The following is a 20,843-nucleotide window of genomic DNA, read 5'->3' as shown; positions in this document are numbered from 1 at the left end:
CTAATGTAAGATGGCAGCAATAGGGGAGACCGGGTGTGGGGTATATGAGAACTCCCTGTAACATCTTTGCAATAATTCTATAAATCTAAAACTGTCTACAAGAAAAAGTTTATGGTAAAAAAAAAAGCAGAGAGAGAGAAAACAAGTGGCTTGGCTCTGCCCTGGCCAAGGTACCACCGGCAGGGCCGACCGAACAAGGAGCGGCGAGGCTGGAAACGAGAGGGAGGTGGGTGAAGCAGGCGGCTGCTTTATTTCAGAATAAGGCACCTCAGCCATACCCCTGCCCCCGCTCCTGGGAGCCCTGGGCACAGGCGAGCTGGCCAGCTACAGGCCTCAAGAGACGAAGCAGAGGGAAGTCTGAGCGTTCCTTCCTTGTCCAGAGGGACAGGTCGCCACTGCTGTGGTGCAGCTCCTCTTAGCTCCTCAGCTGCCCGCGGACTAGGGAGTAAAGGGACCAGGCCCAGCATCCTCTAAATTCAAGCTGAGGTGGGAGAATGGCACACCTTCCCTGTTGGAGGAGGAGAAGGAATATGCACCCGAGGGCTTGGAGGACAGTAGAGCTGGAGAGTTGATCCTGGGCAGAGTTCCGGTTGCCAAAGGAAGACCCAAAGTGACGGCACTGCAGAATCCGAGGGATGAGGGTGTTCTCAGGGTAAGTGTCCAGGGTGGGAGCAGCAAGAGAAGTCCCGGAACCTTGTTTTCCAATTGTGTTGGTCTTCCTCTCTCCCCGGACGTGATCAGACACAACCAGAGCTTTGCCTGGGTGCTGAGAGGCTGCCGGCTCATGGTGGGTGCCCTGCCTTGGGGAAGTCCCAACTGCTGGTGCCACGGAAGAAGTCCTCAGGGAGCTCGCTCAGGAGTCCATCTAGGTCATCTGCGGAGGGGGAAAGAGAGGGCAGGGAGACTTAGTGATAATATTAGGGCTCCACGTGACTCAGAGCCAAGGCTCCCGCCCCTCGGGAGGGCTGTCAGGAAGGTGGCTCGCCCGACCGCCAGCTCCCACACTGACCGGCCTGAGGCCGGCCCGCCTTCCACCTCCCCTCTGCCCCCCACATACCCACACACAACAAAGGCAGAGGCAAACGCCCGGGCCACTTTGCTAAGCAAGAGGCTCCCCAGGGCCTTCCTGGCTCCTCTTTCCATCCAGAGGTACAGTGCCCGAGCAGAAAGGCTTCAGAGGTCCCCTAGTGCAACCTCTGCTCTGGACAGAGGGAGAAAGAGGGCCAGAAGCGTCATTACATGTGTTCAGAATCACACAGTTCATTAACCTGGTTTCTCATAGGCAGAGTGGGAGACATCATTGTCCCCTCCCCCAAAGTGCCTTGTGGGCAGAGGGGACAAAAGTAACTGTCCCCGACTACAGTTCTTGGATGGGGTGCTTCTGTCTGAGAACTTGGAAACAGAGCTGACCTCAGTAAGCCCTGCTGCTCCTCTGACTGCTAACAAGGGCAGCTAACACGTGCCGGGGTGTGCTGGGTGCCAGCACAGGGCTGCACACGTTATACTCATCACTTTATTTCGGGCTCACCGGGCCCCTTTCGAGGGCATCTCATGGTAGATCGTGTTATAATCCCCACTTTACCTGAGAGAACAGGGTTTAAAGAGGTCAACAACTTCCCCAAGTAGCATCCCTTTGACACCAGAGCCATAGCTTCCAACTAGAAAACGCCCGCTGAATGGACGGGATCAGGCAGCCCTAGAGTCAGTCAGGCTGGAAACGATACCTGCAGAGGCCAGCTCCCAGTCTGGCACAGAGCAGTCGATACACACTGCTGCTGGAAGGACAGACGTCAGTTTGGGGGCATTCAGATTCAATTAGGGAGACCAGCACTGCACTCAGGGAAGCAGGACTGGAATTGGATTCTAACGAAAAAAGCTGCCTCTCACTAGCTACACTGTGACCGTCGGAAGAAACACTAGGTTAAATGGAGTGAGCCAGCCAGCGTGACCCTAGGAAAATGGGAATCATAGAAGGAATCCGCATTTGTGTCTCCTAGCGCTGCCCGGCCACCACCAGCAGCTGCCTTCCTGACAGGTCTGTCCCTACAGTGGAGATACGACACCAACCACACCTTCTACAGGCAACTCGCCTCACTCTTATACTATGACCACCAGCAACCTTCTGATGATGGTTCGGCTTGTCATCAAGCTGACTTACAAGGAGACAGTGCAAGATTCTAGAGAAGATTCCAGCATACAGGGTAGATGCTATTTCATACAAAATAAAGAAATGGGCTTTGTGGTTTATCCATTGGTCTACTGTGAATTTGGTTAACATTGAGACACCTATTCATAATCCCACGAACTTTGGGGCCAAACAGGGTTGAATTTATGGAATCAAAGAGCTAAGGACCAGACCTGGACTGTGTTTAGCTTCACCTGGGTAAGGCTCCCTCCAGAGGAACAAGTTGGCCCTGCCCTAAAAGGTCTGTATTTGGGCCTCTCAGGTCTGTATCCTGGTCCCACCCTAACCACATGGATGTCTGACCCCTCAGCACCACCTGGAGGGCCTTGGAGCTTAGTCACTATGGGGAACTCTGCCTCTGAGGTCTGGCCATCAGCCCACAGAAGACTCAAGGATGGTGCCAGTCTATGTCCCCCTGTGGCTAACAGCACATGGCCTGGAAACTGGGGAGCTTCGGTTCACATTCTTTGTGTTAATTAGTTTGTGGCCTGCAGCCTTGCCAGAGAACACACCACATTTGATTTCTGTTAAGATTCTGTAAGATCCAAAGATTCACAGGAGGAGGAACAAGATGCAGCCAGAACAATCTGGCTGAGCTATTCAAGAGGGAACAGAAGGAGAACCTCTTTTGCTCCTGGGTGGGCTGACGGCCTTACCTGCTTCTGGGAGTTCTTTCTCAGGTGATGCCCCTGCCTCTGGGTTCTGTGCTATTCGGAGGCCTTTCCCAGGCTTCTCGGGCTCATGCTGGAGGCTTTCATGGACGCTTCCTGGATCCTGGGGACAGAGGACCTGGTCACCAACACCTGTGCCCCTGACATCCCTCTGGACAGTTCTGCCCAAACAACCTCAAAGGAACAGGTGGGGGCTCAGGAAAGACAGGAGAGAGGAACGTGGCAGCGGCCAGTCACCCAGGCCCATGCTGTGGGGAGGGGGCAGAAACGCCAAACACGCCAAACAGCAGACAGTTAAAAAAATAAAAGAGAAACAGAAAACTTTGGGCTGATTTTCTTTTCTAATTCTGCTGGTATCTGATGTTTTAGGGAATCTCTATAACTGGAGCAGAGAGTGAAGACGCCATTCAGAATTATGCTGAGGAGTTAGCCTGGAATTAAAAATGAGCTGTTAACAATCCCCAAACTAGCTAATATATGAACAGGTAATTAAAATTAGTAATTAAAGCTGTTAACCATGGTTAGCCCTAGGGAATGGAAGTGGAGAAGGGTCAGTTTCATATTGCTTTATTCTGTACTATTTCAATTTTTTTCAACAAGTATGGATGACTTGAAAAAAAAATTTTTTTTTTTTTTTTTTTTTTTGGCTGCACCTTGCAGCGAGCGGGATCTTAATTCCTTGACCAGGGATCGAACCCATGCCCCCTGCAGTGGAAGCACAGAGTCCTAACCACTGCACCACCAGGGAATACCTGGGGTGACTTGAAATTTAAAAGGAAATCAAGATGGGACTTCGCTGGTGGCACAGTGGTTAAGAATCCACCTGCCAATGCAGGGGACACAGGTTCGAGCCCTGGTCGGGGAAGATCCCACATGCCGGGAGCAACTAAGCCCGTGTGCCACAACTACTGAGCCTGCGAGCCACAACTACTGAGCCTACGCGCTGCAACTACTGAAGCCCGTGCGCCCTAGAGCCCGCGCTCCGCAACTAGAAGCCACTGCAATGAGAAGCCTGCGCACTGCAGTGAAGAGTAGCCCCCGCTCGCCGCAACTAGAGAAAGCCACGTGCAGCAACGAAGATCCAACGCAGCCAAAAAAATAATTTAAAAAAAAAAAGGAAATCAAGATGCTTTTTTTAGAAGTGGGGTGATATTGAGAGAATGAAGAAGGTTAGGGAGAAAGATGAGAAGCAGCAAGTTAGAACTAAACATGTAACTTGACTAGATGTCATCGAGTCTAACCCACTCATTTTATAGACAAAGCAACAGCAGGGGAGGGGACAGGACTTGCCCAAGGTCGTGTTACAAATTTCCAGCAGAGCAGGGCCATGACCTAGGTCTCCTGACCCCCAGGCCAGGTCATGACGACAACCCAGGATCCCAGGAAGGTGGGGGTGGCCACAGATGGGACACTGTGTGCCAAGTCAAGGCCGGGCCCTGCACACTCACCCTGGAGTGGAGCTGCCTGGGACCCAGCCTCCCTTGGTTCCCAAAGGAGTTCTGGGCCGGCGCCCCCTCACCTAGCAGAGGTGGGAACCAGGAGGGAAGATGCAGAGCAAGTGCTGGCCCACCTGAGACCACCTGTAGCTGGCTGCTCTCTGCACTGCCACCTGCAGCAAATCCAGCCCTCAGCCACTCACTGAGGGCCCCACCCCATCGTGGACCCTCAACTCGGTTAGTTCTCAAGTGACTCCCACGCTCTCCGACGTTCAGGTCTGCCATCAGACACTCAGGGATCCACCCAGAAGCCAGCTGCTCCTCTAGGTCCTGTTACTGTGCCATCTGGCAGGTGGCTGGACCAGGGACAGGAGGAGATGGCCCTGTCCCCAAAGGGCATCTTTTCACCTCAGGGCAACTGTCCACTTCACATCCCTGCTCCCCAGGATAGAAGAGGGGAAGAGATCGGAAGACCCAGGCGGAAAGCGGCTCTACCCATCCCCACTCCATCTTGCTCCTCTTACCTTGGGGAAGGGCTGAGATGGCTTGAGGAAGTTCCCATCCCCAGAATCTGGGCTATAAACGTGGACCAGGTTGTTGGGCGTCACGTTGAGGTAGTGATTTCGGAGGGAAGGAGAGAACACTCCGATCTGGAGTAGAGAAAGGGGGGGAAGGTGTCCAGTGTCCTGACAGAGCGCCAGGTGCTGCCGGACGGCCACCCAGTCCCGCCCGCCTCACCCGTGCTAGCCTCTGCACCAGGGTCACAGAAATCACTCCTGCTGCAGCCCTGCTGCCAGAGTAGAACCGCGTACCCCATCCTCGGCCCCTCACAGCACGACCCCCACCCCCATCTGCCCCCTGAAGGATGGCAGTCAGGCCTTTACTCGGCTCCAGTGAGCCAGGGTCTTCCACTAGGGCAGCCACTCTCTGCCTGGGCCCTGGGAGGACAGGGAGCCAGAGAGACAACCCCCGGGCTTTCTCCAGGGCAGGAGGCGGGAGAGCAGGTCCCCACCTGGAGCTCCCGTACCTGCTTTAGCAGCAGCACTGAGCCAGGCTTCAGCTCATTCTGGCGTGTCTCCAGCAGCAACCTGTGCACCGTGCCCTGCATCTCTCCTGCAAACACCACACCACCCGTCAGTATCAGGGTCAAGGGCAGCACAGCGACTGGTTTGGGCCCTGGCTGGGAAGGGGGTTGTAGACTGCCTCAATTTTCCTAACTGCAAATGGAGAGGGTGGCTCCTCCTCACCTCCTGACCTCAATGCGGCCACTCGTCAGACACTCCCAGGACTTAACTCCTCACCCGTGGGGTCCTTGAAAACCGCACTGGCGTCCACTGTGCTCCGAGTCAGGGACTTGATCATCACTGCCATGTTGGGGACTTTGTTCCTGGGCAGCTGCTTCAGGGCTGCCTGGTTACAAGGAGAGGCATTTGCTGAGCCAGCCACGTCCCACCTGTAAGGCTCCCAAGTGTGCCAGGGCCACGCAGGGAGTGGGGGCAGACCACTGGTGTGGTGATGATCTTCCTTTTCAGAGGGCACAGGGGCAGCCTAAAGGGCTCATCCCACCTCCCTCTGGCAGACCCGAAGCTGGCGGGCCTTTCGTTTGTCTCCCCTGCCTCCTTTCTTTTGTGTGTTTATGTGTATGTATTCATATAGAGCTCCGTCACACAGGCCACAGGCAGGAATACGTCAGCACATGGACTAACATGAGTCTGCACGTGACCTTTGACCTCTGGGGAGCTCTAGGGGTAGCAGTGTGTTTACCTTACCCCATTCAGGGCCCAGATGTGCAGAGACATGCCCATAACCCACCTCCACCTCTGCCAGATACTGTGAAAAGGCAGGTGAGTGGAAGATACGGCCAAAGGGGCTTCGTGTTGCCACTCAGAGACAGGCCTGGGGTAGCAGGGAGCAAACAGAGAGCCCCTTTCCTAAGGTGGAGCAGGGCAGGAGGTTGGTGAAAGGGATAAAAATGGTCTTCCCTTTGGGTCTCAGCACCCAGGACCCTTACCTTCCGCAGCACCATGATGATGCTGTAGGTACAGAGGAAACAGGTAGGGTCTCTCTCATCCAGGCCCAGAGCCGATTTCATGGTCAGCCAGGGCCCTCGTCCAAAGTCCTCCTCCACCGATGCCTGGGAACTAGTAACAATCTGGCACAACAGAGCACAAGGGGAGCCTGCATTAACGGGTCCGCTTTGCTCGAGGCCTTGACTGAGCTGGGATGGAGGGGTGGGAGAGCAAGGGCGAATTCCCTGCAGCACGGTGGCCACACTCTCTCCCTTTATGTATCTCCAAGTTCAGAAAATGGTGTGTGAAACCTTGTGGCATATCACATCTTCCACTGAGAAGCAATAGCAAAGGTACACTAACAAAGGTACTTTCACTGAGGTATTTGTTTACTTTAAATCAGGCCCTGATTTTAATTCCATTAATGCAAAAGGCTATCTATGCTTGTCTCTTACAATGGACTTGCAAAGTCTTAGGGCTAGGGAGCCCCCACATACATCTATAGGCTTCCAGGCAATTTTGAAACCAATTATATTTTATTTGGGGTGCCTCTGGCTTTAACTATTCACCTTCTTATATTAAAAAATGCTTTGAATCCAGGTGAGTATTTATTGCTTTGGAGCTGAAATGGACTGGTGGGTCTGCAGAGCTACAGCAAAGAGAAAAACTTCTAGAGAGAATTAAAAGCAAAAGTGGGTCTGGGAGCGGAGCAGGCCAACCAGAATCCCAGGGAGGAGGGAGGCTGGGTCTCACCCACCAAGAGGGAACCCACCAGAGGCAAGATGAAGCCAGATCCTTCCCAGCTTGATTCCCAGAAACCTGAAAGGCAGGGTTCCTGAGATACAGTTTCGACAGCTATTACACTCTCCTCCTCTGAGGGAAGATGGAGTTAGCTGGGCCTTTCTTTCTTAGCTGGGAAAGAAAGCTGGGCTCATGGTATCGGTACACACATCTCTGGCATCAGGATAGGCTTCACTTTATGCCAGGAAAATTGCCACCTCCCCATATGCCCTGTGGTGTGTGACCCCAGGGAACAGGCCGAGCAGCACAGACTCTGATTCTCAGCTACTGAAACATGTAGGGATGTCCCTCACTCTTAAATGATCCCCAGGAAGTTAACATTTGCATGGAATTAGTTACCTCTGCCCGGAATTTAGCCAGAGCACCATGAGTCGGAGTCTGGGGCGTGGAAACCATGATGTCGTCCAGATTTTTCCCACTGTGCTACAAGGGGAGAGAGGAGGAGAAGGCAAGAGCAAGCTCAGCAGCTGTTATTTACAAGTACAGCTTCTTGTCTGGGTTACATAATGAGTTCAAGAAACTATCAGGGACAATTAACACATAGTACATCTCTCCTAACGAAGTCTCAGGAGCCTAGTTGGCAGCTCAAAAAAGATGCTTTGGGGATCGTTTTGGGAGTGTGAGGAAGCTAGAGCTGGCCCAGGAACAAACCCCAGGGCTTCCTGAAGGGGGCGATGACGAATAGAGAGGCCTGAGATGAGTAAAAGGCAGCTTTCCCCAAACCCCTGCTCAGGGACCTCATCCTTCCCTACAGAGATCCATCCCAGGAGGAATGTACATGATCTCCTTGGATTTCTCTTAAAAGTGCCAGGGAAGAGCAAGTTAACAGGTAGGAATCGTTTCAAACACCCTTCAAATGTGAGGAAAGGGGGTAACCTATCACAACCAGACCAGATCCTCAGAGTCCAATTATCTGGGATCTGATCCAAGAGTAGTTTGATGGACCCTGTCTCTCCACTGCTGCCGAAATCTACACACGCAGCTCAGCCCCAACTCCCCCACGTTGACCCCACACCAGCTATGAGTGATTCTGTGGATCTCCCAGAGCATCTGTGCCTTTGCACACGCTCTCCCGTCTTTCCACTGCTGAAATGTCCTCCAGGACAAGCCTTCCGACACACCCTCCGTAAACCTCCTACTCATCCCTCCAGAGCCCACGCAGCAAGCCCAAGGAGCCTAAAGTCTCCCCAGCAGCCAGGGAATGACCTCTACTCTCCCTGTGCCTTTTATGTGTAATCGTTTGTTTGTGTCTGCTTCTTCCACTCTCCTGGGAGCTCCTTAGGATGGGAATTATTTCTATGTTAATCTCTGTATTCTCAGGTCCAAGCAAAATGCCCAACACATACCAGTCCTTAGCAAATATAAATGAATGAATCTTCCTGCCCTGGTGCTAGGAAACAGTAGATGTTCAACGAATGTATGGAAATTGTGACATTCTCAAGCCTTAAGCATCTCACACGTGGGTTTTCGAGCATTCAATTCTTCCCACTTCTTCTGACTTCCTCCACAGCTTTGGAAACGCTCCCTCTCTGCACTTCCTTCCTCTCCTTCCTGGGGGGCGTGAAGATCCTCTGGGACTCTGCTGCTCTCCTGGGCCCACAGCAGCCTGGGGAGCTCCAGCTCTGGCCAGAGAGAAGCTGTCACTCACCTGGTGAGGCAGGAGCCCAGCTGGGCCGGGGAAGCGGCGCGTTTTGGCACGGGTGGAGGTGCAAGTGGGCTGCTGGGGTGTCCGGTTGGCAGCAGTGACGAGCTGCACCAGGTGGTTCGTGACGATGGGCGTCTGCAGAGCGGCTTGAGGGACTGGGGAAGGACGGGGGCCCTTCAGAGTGCTGACAGGAGACTCGACAGAAGATGCTGGAGCTCGGGGCTGGAAGGGCCCCCGAGGAAATAATCCAGAGATAGTCCTCGAGGGAGTAGCACAGCTTGAGTTGGGAGTCCGTGGTGTAAGAAAATGAGGTTTGCCAGCTAAGCAGGCATTTGGAGACTGGAATGGCTGACCAGGGAAATGATTTTGAGGGCTGCTCTGAATGAGCCTGCCAGCAGCTTGGAGAGGCTGGGGTGCTTGAGGAGGGGGACCACCGGGAGAGACTTCCCAATGGGGCTGCTGACCGCGAGCCATTGCGGCAGTTGGGACAGGAAGGTTACCCGTGGCACCAGGCCTCAAGTGGGACTGTGGAGTCCCACCGCGGACAACAGGATCCGGGGGCACATCCCGGGCTGACGGGACACCAGTTATGTGGGTTGCAGGCATGGGCCCCTTTGGGCAAGGTCTGCTCAGATCAGCTGCCCGGGCCTTTTTAGCCAAGGTTGAGTCCTCCCGCCGCCAGGTGGGCAGGATTCCTGTGGCCTCACCGCTAACTCCAAGTTCCAGTTCCATGACGGGGCCCTCCAGCTCCATGCTTGCCAGGACCTTATCAAATTCATCTTGTTCAGGCCCCTCAAAGCCACCAATCACCTGCTGTTTGCTCTTGAAGGTGAGCTGGGGGTGGGAGACTGAGGACTGGGGTCTCACTGGGGTCTCACTGAGCGCTTCTGTCAGTGTCACTCTTCCCCGATTGCCAGTCCAGCTGCTGGATGTTGAGACAGGCCTTAGGGGAGCTGTTCCTGTGGAAGGTGGACCTCCAACGGCCCTGGGCATGCTGGAGGTAGAAAGGCGGAGTCCCAGGGCTGGCAGGCCCGCAGCCTCTGAAGGAGCAGTGGGGCATGGCAGTAGCTGGGCCTCCTGTGGCCGGGAAGAGACAGGTCTCAGGCACCCAGCATTTACAGGCCGTGAGCCAGCAAACTGGTTCTCTGCATCCTCCACAGCCGACAAGAAATCCTACAAAGAAGCAGAGACAGCGGGTCTTGGCATCTGGAAATCAAGAAACACTCCGCTTTTACCGTTTCGGGCACGTGGTGTGTCTGTGTATGCAGATACTCGCAAACAAGAAACCAAGGTGTGAAAGGCAGTGGTGGACTCTCTCACCACCTTTGACCTTGCCCAGGAGCCCATAACGAGGCTTCTACCAGACGCATTCTAAGGCTAAGTCTTCAGGTAGCTTCTCTCTTTCTTCAGTGTCAGGTGAGGGGTGGGGAGGGGTGGTGGCGGCAGTTGGGGGAGCAGTAGGAGAAGAAAAGGAACCAGGTCACCCAGGAGTCAAACAAATCATCCAAGGTCACACACACATCTCAAGGAAACTAGCTTTGTGGTGTCGAGCCTGTGCACCAGGCATCTAACCATCTGGTCCTGCTGCCTGTCCTCCACCCACTCCTCACCCCCACCACACACACACACACACACACACACGCACATGCACATGCTTAGTCTTCAGTAAGCCAGAGAGTCCTTGGAGCCTGCAAAATAGACAGAAGTTAAATATAGCTTTTCAGGCAAGGTAAATTAAGTATGGATTCCGGTTGGGAAGCAAGGTGAGATTGACACCTTCAAGAGCAACAGACCTGCTCCGAAGGTGTCAGAACTGCTGATTTAACTGACAGGAAGGCCCCCTCCATCCCCACCCCCCGCTGCTGCACTGGACTGTCCAGGCTAGAGAAAGGATCTTTCTTGCTTCGTGTATTATCAGGAGAGTAGCATACTCTTAACAGGACTACTTTAGGACTTAGTAATAATAATATTGTAATTACAGCAGCAATAAAATCCTGATGACCCTGGGAGTTGATGGAGCCCTTTTCCGCTGAAGAGCTCACTCTCAGACATGATGTCATCTGTCTTGGGAAGGGGGAAAGGGACTGGTCATGGAACAGAAACTTGAGCTGTCAGAGTTCTTCACTCTTAATTCCATTACTAGCCTAGCAGTCCTACCATGACCTGGTAAGACCCAGGAGGGTCATTTTTTTCAGCCCGTAATTACACATCTCCAAAGCTGAAAGACAAAGACAAGGACGCATATCTCCTTGACAAAGCTGGCAGTTTTGAATTATTTGTAAAAACAAAAATCAAGTCCCCAAGTGATAACAAAACACCTAACATTTGAAAAACCTCACCGGGTGCCAGGTACCATGTAAACATTTTACCAGAATTCTCTCCATGAGTTCTCATGATGACCCTATGAATAGGTACTATTATTGTCCCTGTTTTATGGATACAGAAACGGAGACTCAGAGAGGTTAAGTAACTTCACAGAACCAGGACTGGAACCCATAAGTGCCTTTGTCACTATGTCTTGGGGCCTCAATGAATGAGACAAGCCAGAGATGGAATTTTAAGAGGTCTGAGGAAGGTCTGTTTTTCCCTTCAAACCTCGGGTTCCAAAAGCCTCAAAGGAAGGGAAGCGTGGGACTGTGGCTGCCAGAAGGGTCCCTGGTGCAGCATTCACCATCTCACTAGGCACCAGTTAGGCAGCCGGACAAATTCTAAACGTGATTTTTAAAGCAAATCACTGGGAGACAAAAAAGTAGATTTGAATGGCTTGTCATTGATAAACTAGAGCAACTCTATTCTATAAATGTAGTTTAATAGCTTCCATGTACTTTAGACTGGAGTCAGGAGGCCAACCTGGCTGTTGGTGTTCTATTCTTATTTATTTATTTATTTATTTATTTGGCTGGGTTCACTCTTTGTTGCTGCACATGGGCTTTCTCTGGTTGCATCGAGCAGGGGCTACTCTTCGTTGCAGTGCGCGGGCTTTTCATTGCAGTGGTTTCTCTTGTTGCGGAGCTCGGGCTTTAGGCACCTGAGCTTCAGTATTTGTGGCACGCAGGCTCAGCAGTTGTGGCTCGTGGGCTCCAGAGAGCAGGCTCAGTAGTTGTGGCGCACGGGCTTAGTTGCTCCGCTGCACGTGGTATCTTCCTGGACCAGGGCTCGAACCCGTGTCCCCTGCATTGGCAGGTGGGTTCTTAACCACTGCACCCCTAGGGAAGTCCCTGGTGCTGTATTCTTAAGCAATTTAATTTACCTTTTGGAGATTTACTCACTTAAATCCTGTTTCTTTCTGAAAAGGATTTGAGATAGCAATTTTGGGCCTCCTAGATGAAACTATATCTGTTAGATCTGAGTGGGAAGACAGCTGTGCAGATCACTACTTCAGTGGTCTCTGGCTGCACCCAGAGATTAGAAATACCCCTGCCTGGGCCCATTCCCAGAAATTCTGATGTAACTGGTGTGTGGTAGGGCCTCGGCAGAGGTGATTCTAACATGCCAGCTTCAGATCTAGTCTAACGTGTCATCTTCTGAGGAGAGAGGAGGAAGGGAAGAATGTTTATGGCAGAAGAACAGCCATCATGTCATAGGAGAGAAAATGGAAGGCCACAGAATGCAGTACTTTGCCCTGGCTCAGGTAGCCAGTTGGTGACCCCGAGCCTCCTGTTGTCCAGTAACTGTGCTGTCTCTGACTCTCCCTAAACTTTCTTCCCACATCAAGTACGTCATCGTGGGGCTTCCCTGGTGGCTCAGTGGTTAAGAATCCACCTGCCAATGCAGGGGACACGGGTTCGAGCCCTGGTCCAGGAAGATACCACATGCAGTGGAGCAACTAAGCCCATGTGCCACAACTACTGAGCCTGCGCTCTAGAGCCCGCGAGCCACCACTACTGAGCCCGCATGCCACAGCTACTGCAGCCCGCATGCCTAGAGCCTGTGCTCCACAACAAAGAGAAGCAACCGCAATGAGAAGCCCACACACCCCAACAAAGAGCAGCCCCCGTTCGCTGCAACTAGAGAAAGCCCGCCTGCAGCAACGAAGACCCAACGCAGCCAAAAAATAAATGAATAAATAAACAAATTTATAATTTAAAAAAGTATGTCATCGTGAAGGTGAATCCAATCATCCACGTGACACAGCTTCCAGGCAAGGGCCCTTATAATTTAAAGGTATGACAATTAAGCAGCTCATCTTTCTGGTTTTTCATTTGTTTCTAAGACAGTTAAGTGGGTTGTTTACATTTCTCATTATTTCTCAGCCTCTCACAGACAAAAAAAGATATACATGCCAAGTAAAAGGAAACTTGGGTTCTGGGCCTGGGTGTTTACATCTTAAGACCTTCTCTGCCATCTCTGTTCACCAACACTTCCTTACCTCATCTTCAAACTCCTCTTCCACAGCAAACAGCTTCTGCAGACTGCATGCCTGAAAGGAAAACAAAGCAGTTGAGGTTGGAGGAGAAATACCGTTTGCAAGTACCTTCTGTCCTCTCTCTGCTTTTTCCCAATTCTAACAAGACCATCAGGTTTACTGTTTTCTGTTTGTTTTTCTGCTAGTGTTGGGGGGAGGAATAAGGGATGAGGAGAGAAGAGATGGGATTTACTTAAAGACTTAGATGACTTAGAATCCTTTCTTGTAAAATAATTCACTCAGGTCCATTTGCACTAATCTTTTTTTTTTTTTTGCCTGTGTTAGGTCTTCATTGCTGTGCACGGGCTTTCTCCAGTTGCGGCGAGCAGGGGCTACTCTTCGTTGCAGTGCGCGGGTTTCTCATTGTGGTGGCTTCTCTTGTTGTGGAGCATGGGCTCCAGGCACGCGGGCTTCAGTAGTTGTGGCACGTGGGCTCAGTATCTGTGGCACACGGGCTTAGTTGCTCCGCGGCACGTGAGATCTTACCAGACCAGGGCTCGAACCTGTGTCCCCTGCATTGGCAGGCGGATTCCTAACCACTGCACCATCAGGGAAGCCCTGCATAATCTTGTAATAAGAGGGAGGAAGCAAAGAGAAGACTGCCCACGGGAGCCTGGTCATTCTTTAGACCCAGCACTGTGCAGTGGGCCTAAGGATTTTGCAACATCCCAAAGGCTTGGCGTTTGGAAACTTTGTCAAACATAAGGGACACTCCCATAAATCCAAGCATGCCCAGCCTAGTGGCCTTGATTCTGAAAGTCAAGCCAGTGGTTTTTATCTAATCCAACACCCAAAAGCTAGGGTCCCAGGAGGTTGGGGTGCCTCCCAGTCCACAGTTCAGTTCCTTCTTTCTGGGCAGCAGGGCTGCTGTGGTCAACATTAAAAGTGTGTCACTCTGGGCTTCCCTGGTGGCGCAGTGGTTGGGAGTCCGCCTGCCGATGCAGGGGGCGCGGGTTCGTGCCCTGGTACGGGAGGATCCCGCATGCTGCGGAGCGGCTGGACCCGTGGGCCATGGCCGCTGGGCCTGCGCATCCGGAGCCTGTGCTCCGCAGAGGGAGAGGCCACGGCGGTGAGAGGCCCGTGTACCGCAAAAAAAAAAAAAAACAACAAAGTGTGTCACTCCTAGAGTCAAGGGCTGTGCCTAAACTCAGACGCCAGAGCAGCGAGAGCTATAGTTAGGGAGACCTATCCCGGAATGTCAAGGATCAGGCTGGAAGGGTTAGGGGGAGGAGGTCCCAAGAAGCGTGACGTTTGAGCACACCGGTTAGGATGAACAGGAGTCCTGCAAGATGAAGTGGGGGCTTCCCTGGTGGCGCAGTGGTTAAGAATCCGCCTGCCAATGCAGGGGACACGGGTTCGAGCCCTGGTCCGGGAAGATGCCACATGCTGCGGAGCAACTACTGAAGCCTGCGCGCCTAGAGCCCGTGCTCCTCAACAAGAGAAGCCACCGCAATGAGAAGCCTGCTCACCTGCTCACCGCAACATAGAGTAGCCCCCGCTGGATGCAACTAGAGATAAGCCCGCGCAGCAATGAACACCGAACACAGCCAAAAATAAATAAATAAATTAATTTTTTTAAAAAAAAGGAAGGCAAGAGGCAGGAAACTGAGGCCCAGAGGGAGGTGAGTGGAGAGACCTTCCCTGGGGGTCCGGGCGTGTCCATGTCGAGTCCTGACTAGGGCCCAGGCCTCCCGACCCCACCAAGCTCTCCCCTAAACCCTAACCCGGCCCTGCAGCTCGCACGGGGGAGGGGCTGGAACCCGGAAGGCAGGTCCTAGCGGCCTGGAGACCGGGAGGCCGGGTGGTCCCATGCAGGGCATTACCATGGCGACGGCCGGTAGTCTCCCGACTCTAGGGGTCACCGGGGCCAAGGTGGCAGTGTCAGAGTCCGGGCGACAGAGTCTCTGGTGCGAGCTCGGAGAGAGGCGTCTTTGTAACCCAGATGGCGGCCGAAGGTGGGTGGTCGGGAAGCTGACCGCTGGCGTCCTAGGCCGCTTTCGAAGCCGCCGCCACTAAGCGTCTCCGCCCTCTTAAAGGGGCAGGTCTATTTCTATCCCGCCGACACAAAGGCCATTCACCGCAGTCTTCCGCCCCGGCCTTAAAGGGAAACGGATGAGCTCTCGGTCGCCCCCCAGCGGCCCCTAGGGCCCAATCCGCTTGTTCAATGCGCTCTCAGGTGAGAGCAAGGTTGGGAATTTGGGGCCCATTGCATCCCATCCTGCCCACCCTCCTCTCTTGTGTTAAGCATACTAGGGACTGAGTACTACAGCGTGACTCTCATTCACACCAGAATCTACCCTGTTGGTTTGTCTGTCTGTTCATCTCTCCATCCGTCCATCCATCTATTCTTGCCACGCGTATATTAAGCAAGGTATTCTCCGTCGGGCTCTTTTCATCCTTCATGTTTCAGCTTAGATCTCAGATCTTCCTTGTCACCTTATCTCTCAAGTAACATCCCTCCCCCCATCACAACGCTTAATTTCCTTCATTGCATTTTTCATTATTTATAATTGTCATGGTTTACATCTTTTTAAAAATATTTATTTATTTATTTATTTATTTATTTATTTATTTATTTTTGCGGTACTTGGGCCTCTCACTGCTGTGGTCTCTCCCGTTGCAGAGCACAGGCTCCGGACGCGCAGGCTCAGCAGCCATGGCTCAAGGGCCCAGCCGCTCCGCGGTATGTGGGATCTTCCTGGACCGGGGCACGAACCCGCATCCCCTGCATCGGCAGGCGGACTCTCAACCACTGCGCCACCAGGGAAGCCCCAAAATACTTATTTATTCATTTTTGGCTGCACTGGGTCTTAGTTGCGTCACCCCGGATCTTTCGTTGTGGTGCAATGGGCTCTTCATTGCATCGCACGGGCTTCTCTCTCTAGTTGTGGCGCAGGCTCAGTAGTTGCCGTGCACAAGCTTAGTTGCCCCGCGGCATGTGGGATCTTAATTCCCCAACTAGGGATAGAACCGGCGTCCCGTGCATTGCAGGGCAGACCACTGGACCACCAGGGAAGTCCCATAATTTACATCTTTACTGTCTGTCTTCCTCACTAGAATATGAGCTCCATGAGGGTAGGGACCTTGTCTGGCTTGTTCAACTTTGTATCCCAGCACTTAGAACAATGACCCATAGAGTTACTGAATGAATGACACAGTGACTACTATTTAACAGGCACAGTGCTTGACACTGGAGATAAAGAAATGAATGGCTCCTTGTGCTCTCAAGTTCATGGACAAGTCAGGGAGGGAATTCCCTGGCGGTCCAGTGGTTAGGACTATGTGCTTTCACTGCCATGGGCATGGGTTCAGTCCCTGGTTCAGGAGCTAAGATCCCACAAGCCGTGCTGTGGCCAAAAAATATATAAAATAAATAAATAAAATATGAACAAGTCAGGGAGATACAGATCAAAAGATAGAGTCCAGGAGAGCTGTGCAGACAGATGGGCAGGGGCCCAGAGATCTGGGAAGGCCAGCTCTTATCACTAAAGCCTACTGTGGTTACTGATTCAGCCCAACCTCAGTTTCCCTCTTTGCTTGTCACAAGAGAGGTAGTCAAAGACACAAGGGTTGCATAGTTTTGAGGACTCAAAAGGCAGGAGGAAGGTAGCTGACTTGAGTTCTTAACAATCTGATCTGAACCAGCCATGGATCTTCCCTAGGGTATCCTGCTTGGTCTGGCCTGATCCCTGGGCAGCCTATGGCTTCCATCATTACTCCGTGTGGACCAACTAACCTGTCATATGTCAGAATGGAGGCCAGAATGGTGATGAGAGAGGAAACCTGGACCTCTAATTCTCATTCAAGTTAGGAATTCCTTCAAGGTCTCTGTGCTTCTGAGCTAGAGGACAAAACCCCAACCCTCCCATTTATAGACCCCCTCTCCTCCCAGGAATCCCAGGCACAGCTCACCCTGTGCCCAACTTTCGATAGTCCTAGAGATCCAGTTACAGAGCTCCCTGTGGATCTGGGCTCTGTCAGCTCCAGTTGAAGGGACACCACAGAGCCCAAAAAGCCAAAAGGAATAATATCAACTCCTACTCACACCGTAATTTCCATCTTCCAATTTTATTTTATTTATTTATTTATTTTAATTAATTTATTTTTGGCTGCGTTGGGTCTTCGTTGCTGCCCGCGGGCTTTCTCTAGTTGTGGCGAGCGGGGGCTACTCTTCGTTGCGGTGTGCGGGCTTCTCATTGCAGTGGCTTCTCTTGTTGTGGAGCATGGGGTCTAGGCGCGTGGGCTTCAGTAGTCGTGGTATGTGGGCTCAGTAGTTGTGGCTTGTGGGCTCTAGAGTGCAGGCTCAGTAGTTGTGGCACACGGGCTTAGTTGCTCCGCAGCATGTAGGATCTTCCTGGACCAGGGCTGGAACCCGTGTCCCCTGCATTGGCAGGCGGATTCTTAACCACTGCTCCATCAGGGAAGCCCCTGATTTTATTTTTATTTATTTGTTTGGCTGCACTGGATCTTAGTTGCAGCATGTGGGATCTTTCCTGCAGCATGTGCAATCTTTTGTTGCCGTGCAGGGGCTTCTCTCTAGTTGTGACCCACAGGCTCTAGAGCACAGGGACTCAGTAGTTGCCGTGCGTGGGCCAAGTTGCCCTGAGGCATGTGGGATTTTATTTCCCCGACCAGAGATGAACCCGCATCCCCTGCACTGGAAGGCGGATTCTTTACCACTGGACCACCAGGGAAGTCCCCACTATGTTGTTTTGCCTTTTAGAATTCCAACAAACTAGGTTCTTAACCTGGGGATTCAGGGAATATGAATCCCTTATAATTGCCCAAAACATCATGTGCCTATGCACATATGCCTTGTTCTGAAAGAAAATCATGGCTTTTATTACATTTTCATGGGTGAGAAGGCTTTGCCTTGCACTGTGTCAGGACCAGGATACAGCCTAACCCCTCATCTCCCTCCATCCCTTATCTTGTCTGGATGCCTTACACTCTACATCAGACCTCACCATCTCCTGCCTGGACTATCGCCATAGCCTCCTGCATGGTCTCCCTAGTCCAAGCTCTCCTCCTTTCTGCCCACTCTTTGAACATGCAAATGGCATACTATCTTTCCACCGTAAAAATTCTTCAATCCCTCCCAGTCACCTGAGGATGACATATAAAACCCCCAGGGACTGCAATGCCCTGGCATCTGATTCCCTGCCCTATCTCATCTCTCAACCAATATCCCAATCAATACCAATCCTTCTCCACCCCACTCATTCTTCATGCCTCATATCACATGCTGCCTCCCCCAAGAAGCCTTCCTTGACTGCCCCAGGCAGACCAAGATTTCCTTCTTGGTTCTCTGCACTTGGGCGCTACCTCCATGATAGCTTAGGTCCCTTGTATGCCCTGTATTGCCTTCAAATTTCCCTGACACCTCCCTGCTGGCCTTTGAACTCTTTCAGGGCAATTGACCATAGGGTTTCACTTTTGTGAGCCAGCACTTGGCATAGGACCTGGCACACAGAAGACATTCAGTAAGCGTTTGTTGAATGACCTAATGCCCTTTGTCAGAAGGGAGTGCAAAGGAGTCTAGGTAACTCCATGCTCATTTCCCTGTATTGTACCTGTACTTATTGGAAGAGGAGCCTCAGCTTCTTAGACACAAGAGAGAGAACACCTGTATTTGTGTGTGTGTGGTGTGGTGTGTGTGTATGTATGTGTGTGTATGTGTGTGGGTGTTTGGAGACAGCATGCCGCACTGCCTGTGGAGTTAGGCAAATGTTGGTTCATATTTGACCCTGCTGCTAACTGGCTGTGTGACCTTGACTAAGTTGCTTTCCCTCTCTGAACCTTAGTTGTCCCCTCTATGAAAATGGAATAATGCATCTTCCTCACAGGGTTGCTGTGAGATTAAAGGAATTAATGCATTGAAATGGCTAACTCCATGCCTGGCACATTGGCAGGGGCTAAACAATGTGGGTTCCCTTCCCCCCTTACTTGAGTTTGCAAACCTGTGCTGAGATTTGTTATGGGAACCACATGGCTTGAGTTTGTATCTATTTCAGCATATTTGCAAATGCATTTCTTCCTAATTTGTATTTTGATCATATGAACAGTTGTATGCAATTCAGGGTGATGATGTGTGTTTATGTGTTTACGTTTGTCTTGGTATGGACAGTGGCATACACTGGAAGTGTGTACACACACTGAGAGCTTTGCGTGGCTGTGTTGGTGGGTGGGTGTTGCATGTTGAATGAGTGTGTGGAATGTGTGTGGAATTAAGTGTGTGTTGTGTGCTACCTACGAGGGTGGGGGTCTGAGTGTATGGGAGTGGGGGAAGGGCTGGTCTGTTTGTGTGGCATTATGTGTGTGAAGGCTGTGTAGACCAGCACTGTCGCATAGAACTTTCTGCCTTGTCCAATAGAGTAGCTATTAATAAGAGCACATGTGGCTATTGAACACTTAAAGTGTGGCTGGTGAGACTGAGGAACTGAAGCTTTAATTGGATTTAATTTTAATTAATTTAAATGTAAATAGTCACAGGTAGACTATTGACAGAAACCTCAAACTTATTCTCCAATGACCAAGTGATGTGCTTCCCCCTCCCTCTTATCATGGAAACCCATCCATCGCGTCCCGACCCCAGCAGGGAAATAGACCCGCTGGAGCCCCGCCCGCGCGTGTATGCGCGTGTGCGCGCGTGTGAGACGTACAGAGGGGGCTGCTACCGCCTCCCCCCAGCCAGCTCCCCCTTCCACCCCCCGCAAGTCCCCAGGCGAGCAGTGAATCAGCCTGACAATGAGGTGAGTCATTCATGAACTGCTCTGGCCGACCCAGCAGGCGGGAAGCTAACGTCAGCCAGCCTCCCAGTCCTACCCCCCAACCCCCCGGTGGGATCGCTCAACCCCACGCACTGCAGATGTTGAAGAGACTGACGCGGGCGGATCAAGGCACTAAAGCTCATCTCCTTGGCCCCTCCCTTTGGTTTGCAATCCATTCATCCTCCAGCCCCTTTCTCCCCTCCGGTGGCATGTGAATCATCACAAGATCCAGTCCAACACCCACCTCCCCCAAGCCTCTCGTGGACGGTCTTCTTCCAAGGTTGGGAGGAGGTGGGGGCAAGGAGGCTGGACACCTGGTGGGGCGCCAAGGTCTGGCTTTGGACGGGAGGCTGACACTCTCCGAACCGTGGGGGTGGGCGGGGCTCAGGGCAGGCTGCAGCCGGCTGGGTCTCTGCGAGCCGACATCCAGCTTGCCTGGAGCATCAAGACCAACAGGGGTCAGCAGGGAAGGAGTTGGTGAAGCTTGCTGCCTGGAGCACCTGTGGCTGGTGGTGAGGCGGGGATGGGGCAGGGGCAGCAACATTCCTCTGGTTTCCAGGGAGGTCCCACATAGTCTCTCCCCAGTACCTGACAATCTTCAGAACCTGGTAGATTCTCTCATCTGCCCTCCTCTACCTGTTCCCCCAACCCCCAGCCTGAACCCCACCACCCGGCATCAATCAGTCTTCTTCTCTTGGGCTGAATGTCACCTGGGCTTGGACAACTTGGTCCCACGGTGGTGTCCCTTACAGGGTCGGAAATAAATCATCAAACACCTTAAAAATGTGTAGACCCTTTGACAAAACAGCTCTACCTCTAAGAATTTATCCTAAGAAAATAAAAACTGACGTGTGCAAGGATTTAGCTACAAGAAGGTGCATCACAGCATTATTTAAAATGGTGAAAAATTTGAAACAACCC

The 20,843-nt window shown here is 52.1% G+C and overlaps 1 protein-coding gene across 2 annotated transcripts; it reads right to left on the bottom strand.

The window, feature by feature from the left end:
* Positions 1–222: 222 nt before the first annotated feature.
* On the bottom strand, positions 223–15,144 carry HROB (homologous recombination factor with OB-fold). 2 transcript variants are annotated; one of them, XM_082602700.1, is made up of 10 exons: positions 14,976–15,144; positions 13,117–13,167; positions 8,751–9,920; positions 7,442–7,525; positions 6,304–6,444; positions 5,594–5,702; positions 5,320–5,405; positions 4,817–4,942; positions 2,842–2,959; positions 223–874 (listed from the first exon to the last, which is right to left on the bottom strand). In XM_082602700.1, exons 1-10 carry the CDS (start codon positions 14,976–14,978, stop codon positions 783–785), a joined length of 1,980 nt encoding a protein of 659 aa, XP_082458826.1. In that variant the 5' UTR covers positions 14,979–15,144; the 3' UTR covers positions 223–782. The 2 variants fall into 2 exon arrangements, 1 of the variants encoding a protein (XP_082458826.1); XR_014291809.1 differs by lacking the exons at positions 223–874; positions 5,320–5,405 and having other exon boundaries at positions 2,873–2,959.
* Between the last annotated feature and the right edge of the window lie 5,699 nt (positions 15,145–20,843).

The sequence above is a fragment of the Mesoplodon mirus genome (assembly GCF_964341445.2).
Source record: "Mesoplodon mirus genome assembly, chromosome: 18".
Classification (NCBI taxonomy): domain Eukaryota; kingdom Metazoa; phylum Chordata; class Mammalia; order Artiodactyla; family Ziphiidae; genus Mesoplodon; species Mesoplodon mirus.
This window is presented reverse-complemented; position numbering and strand designations above follow the sequence as displayed.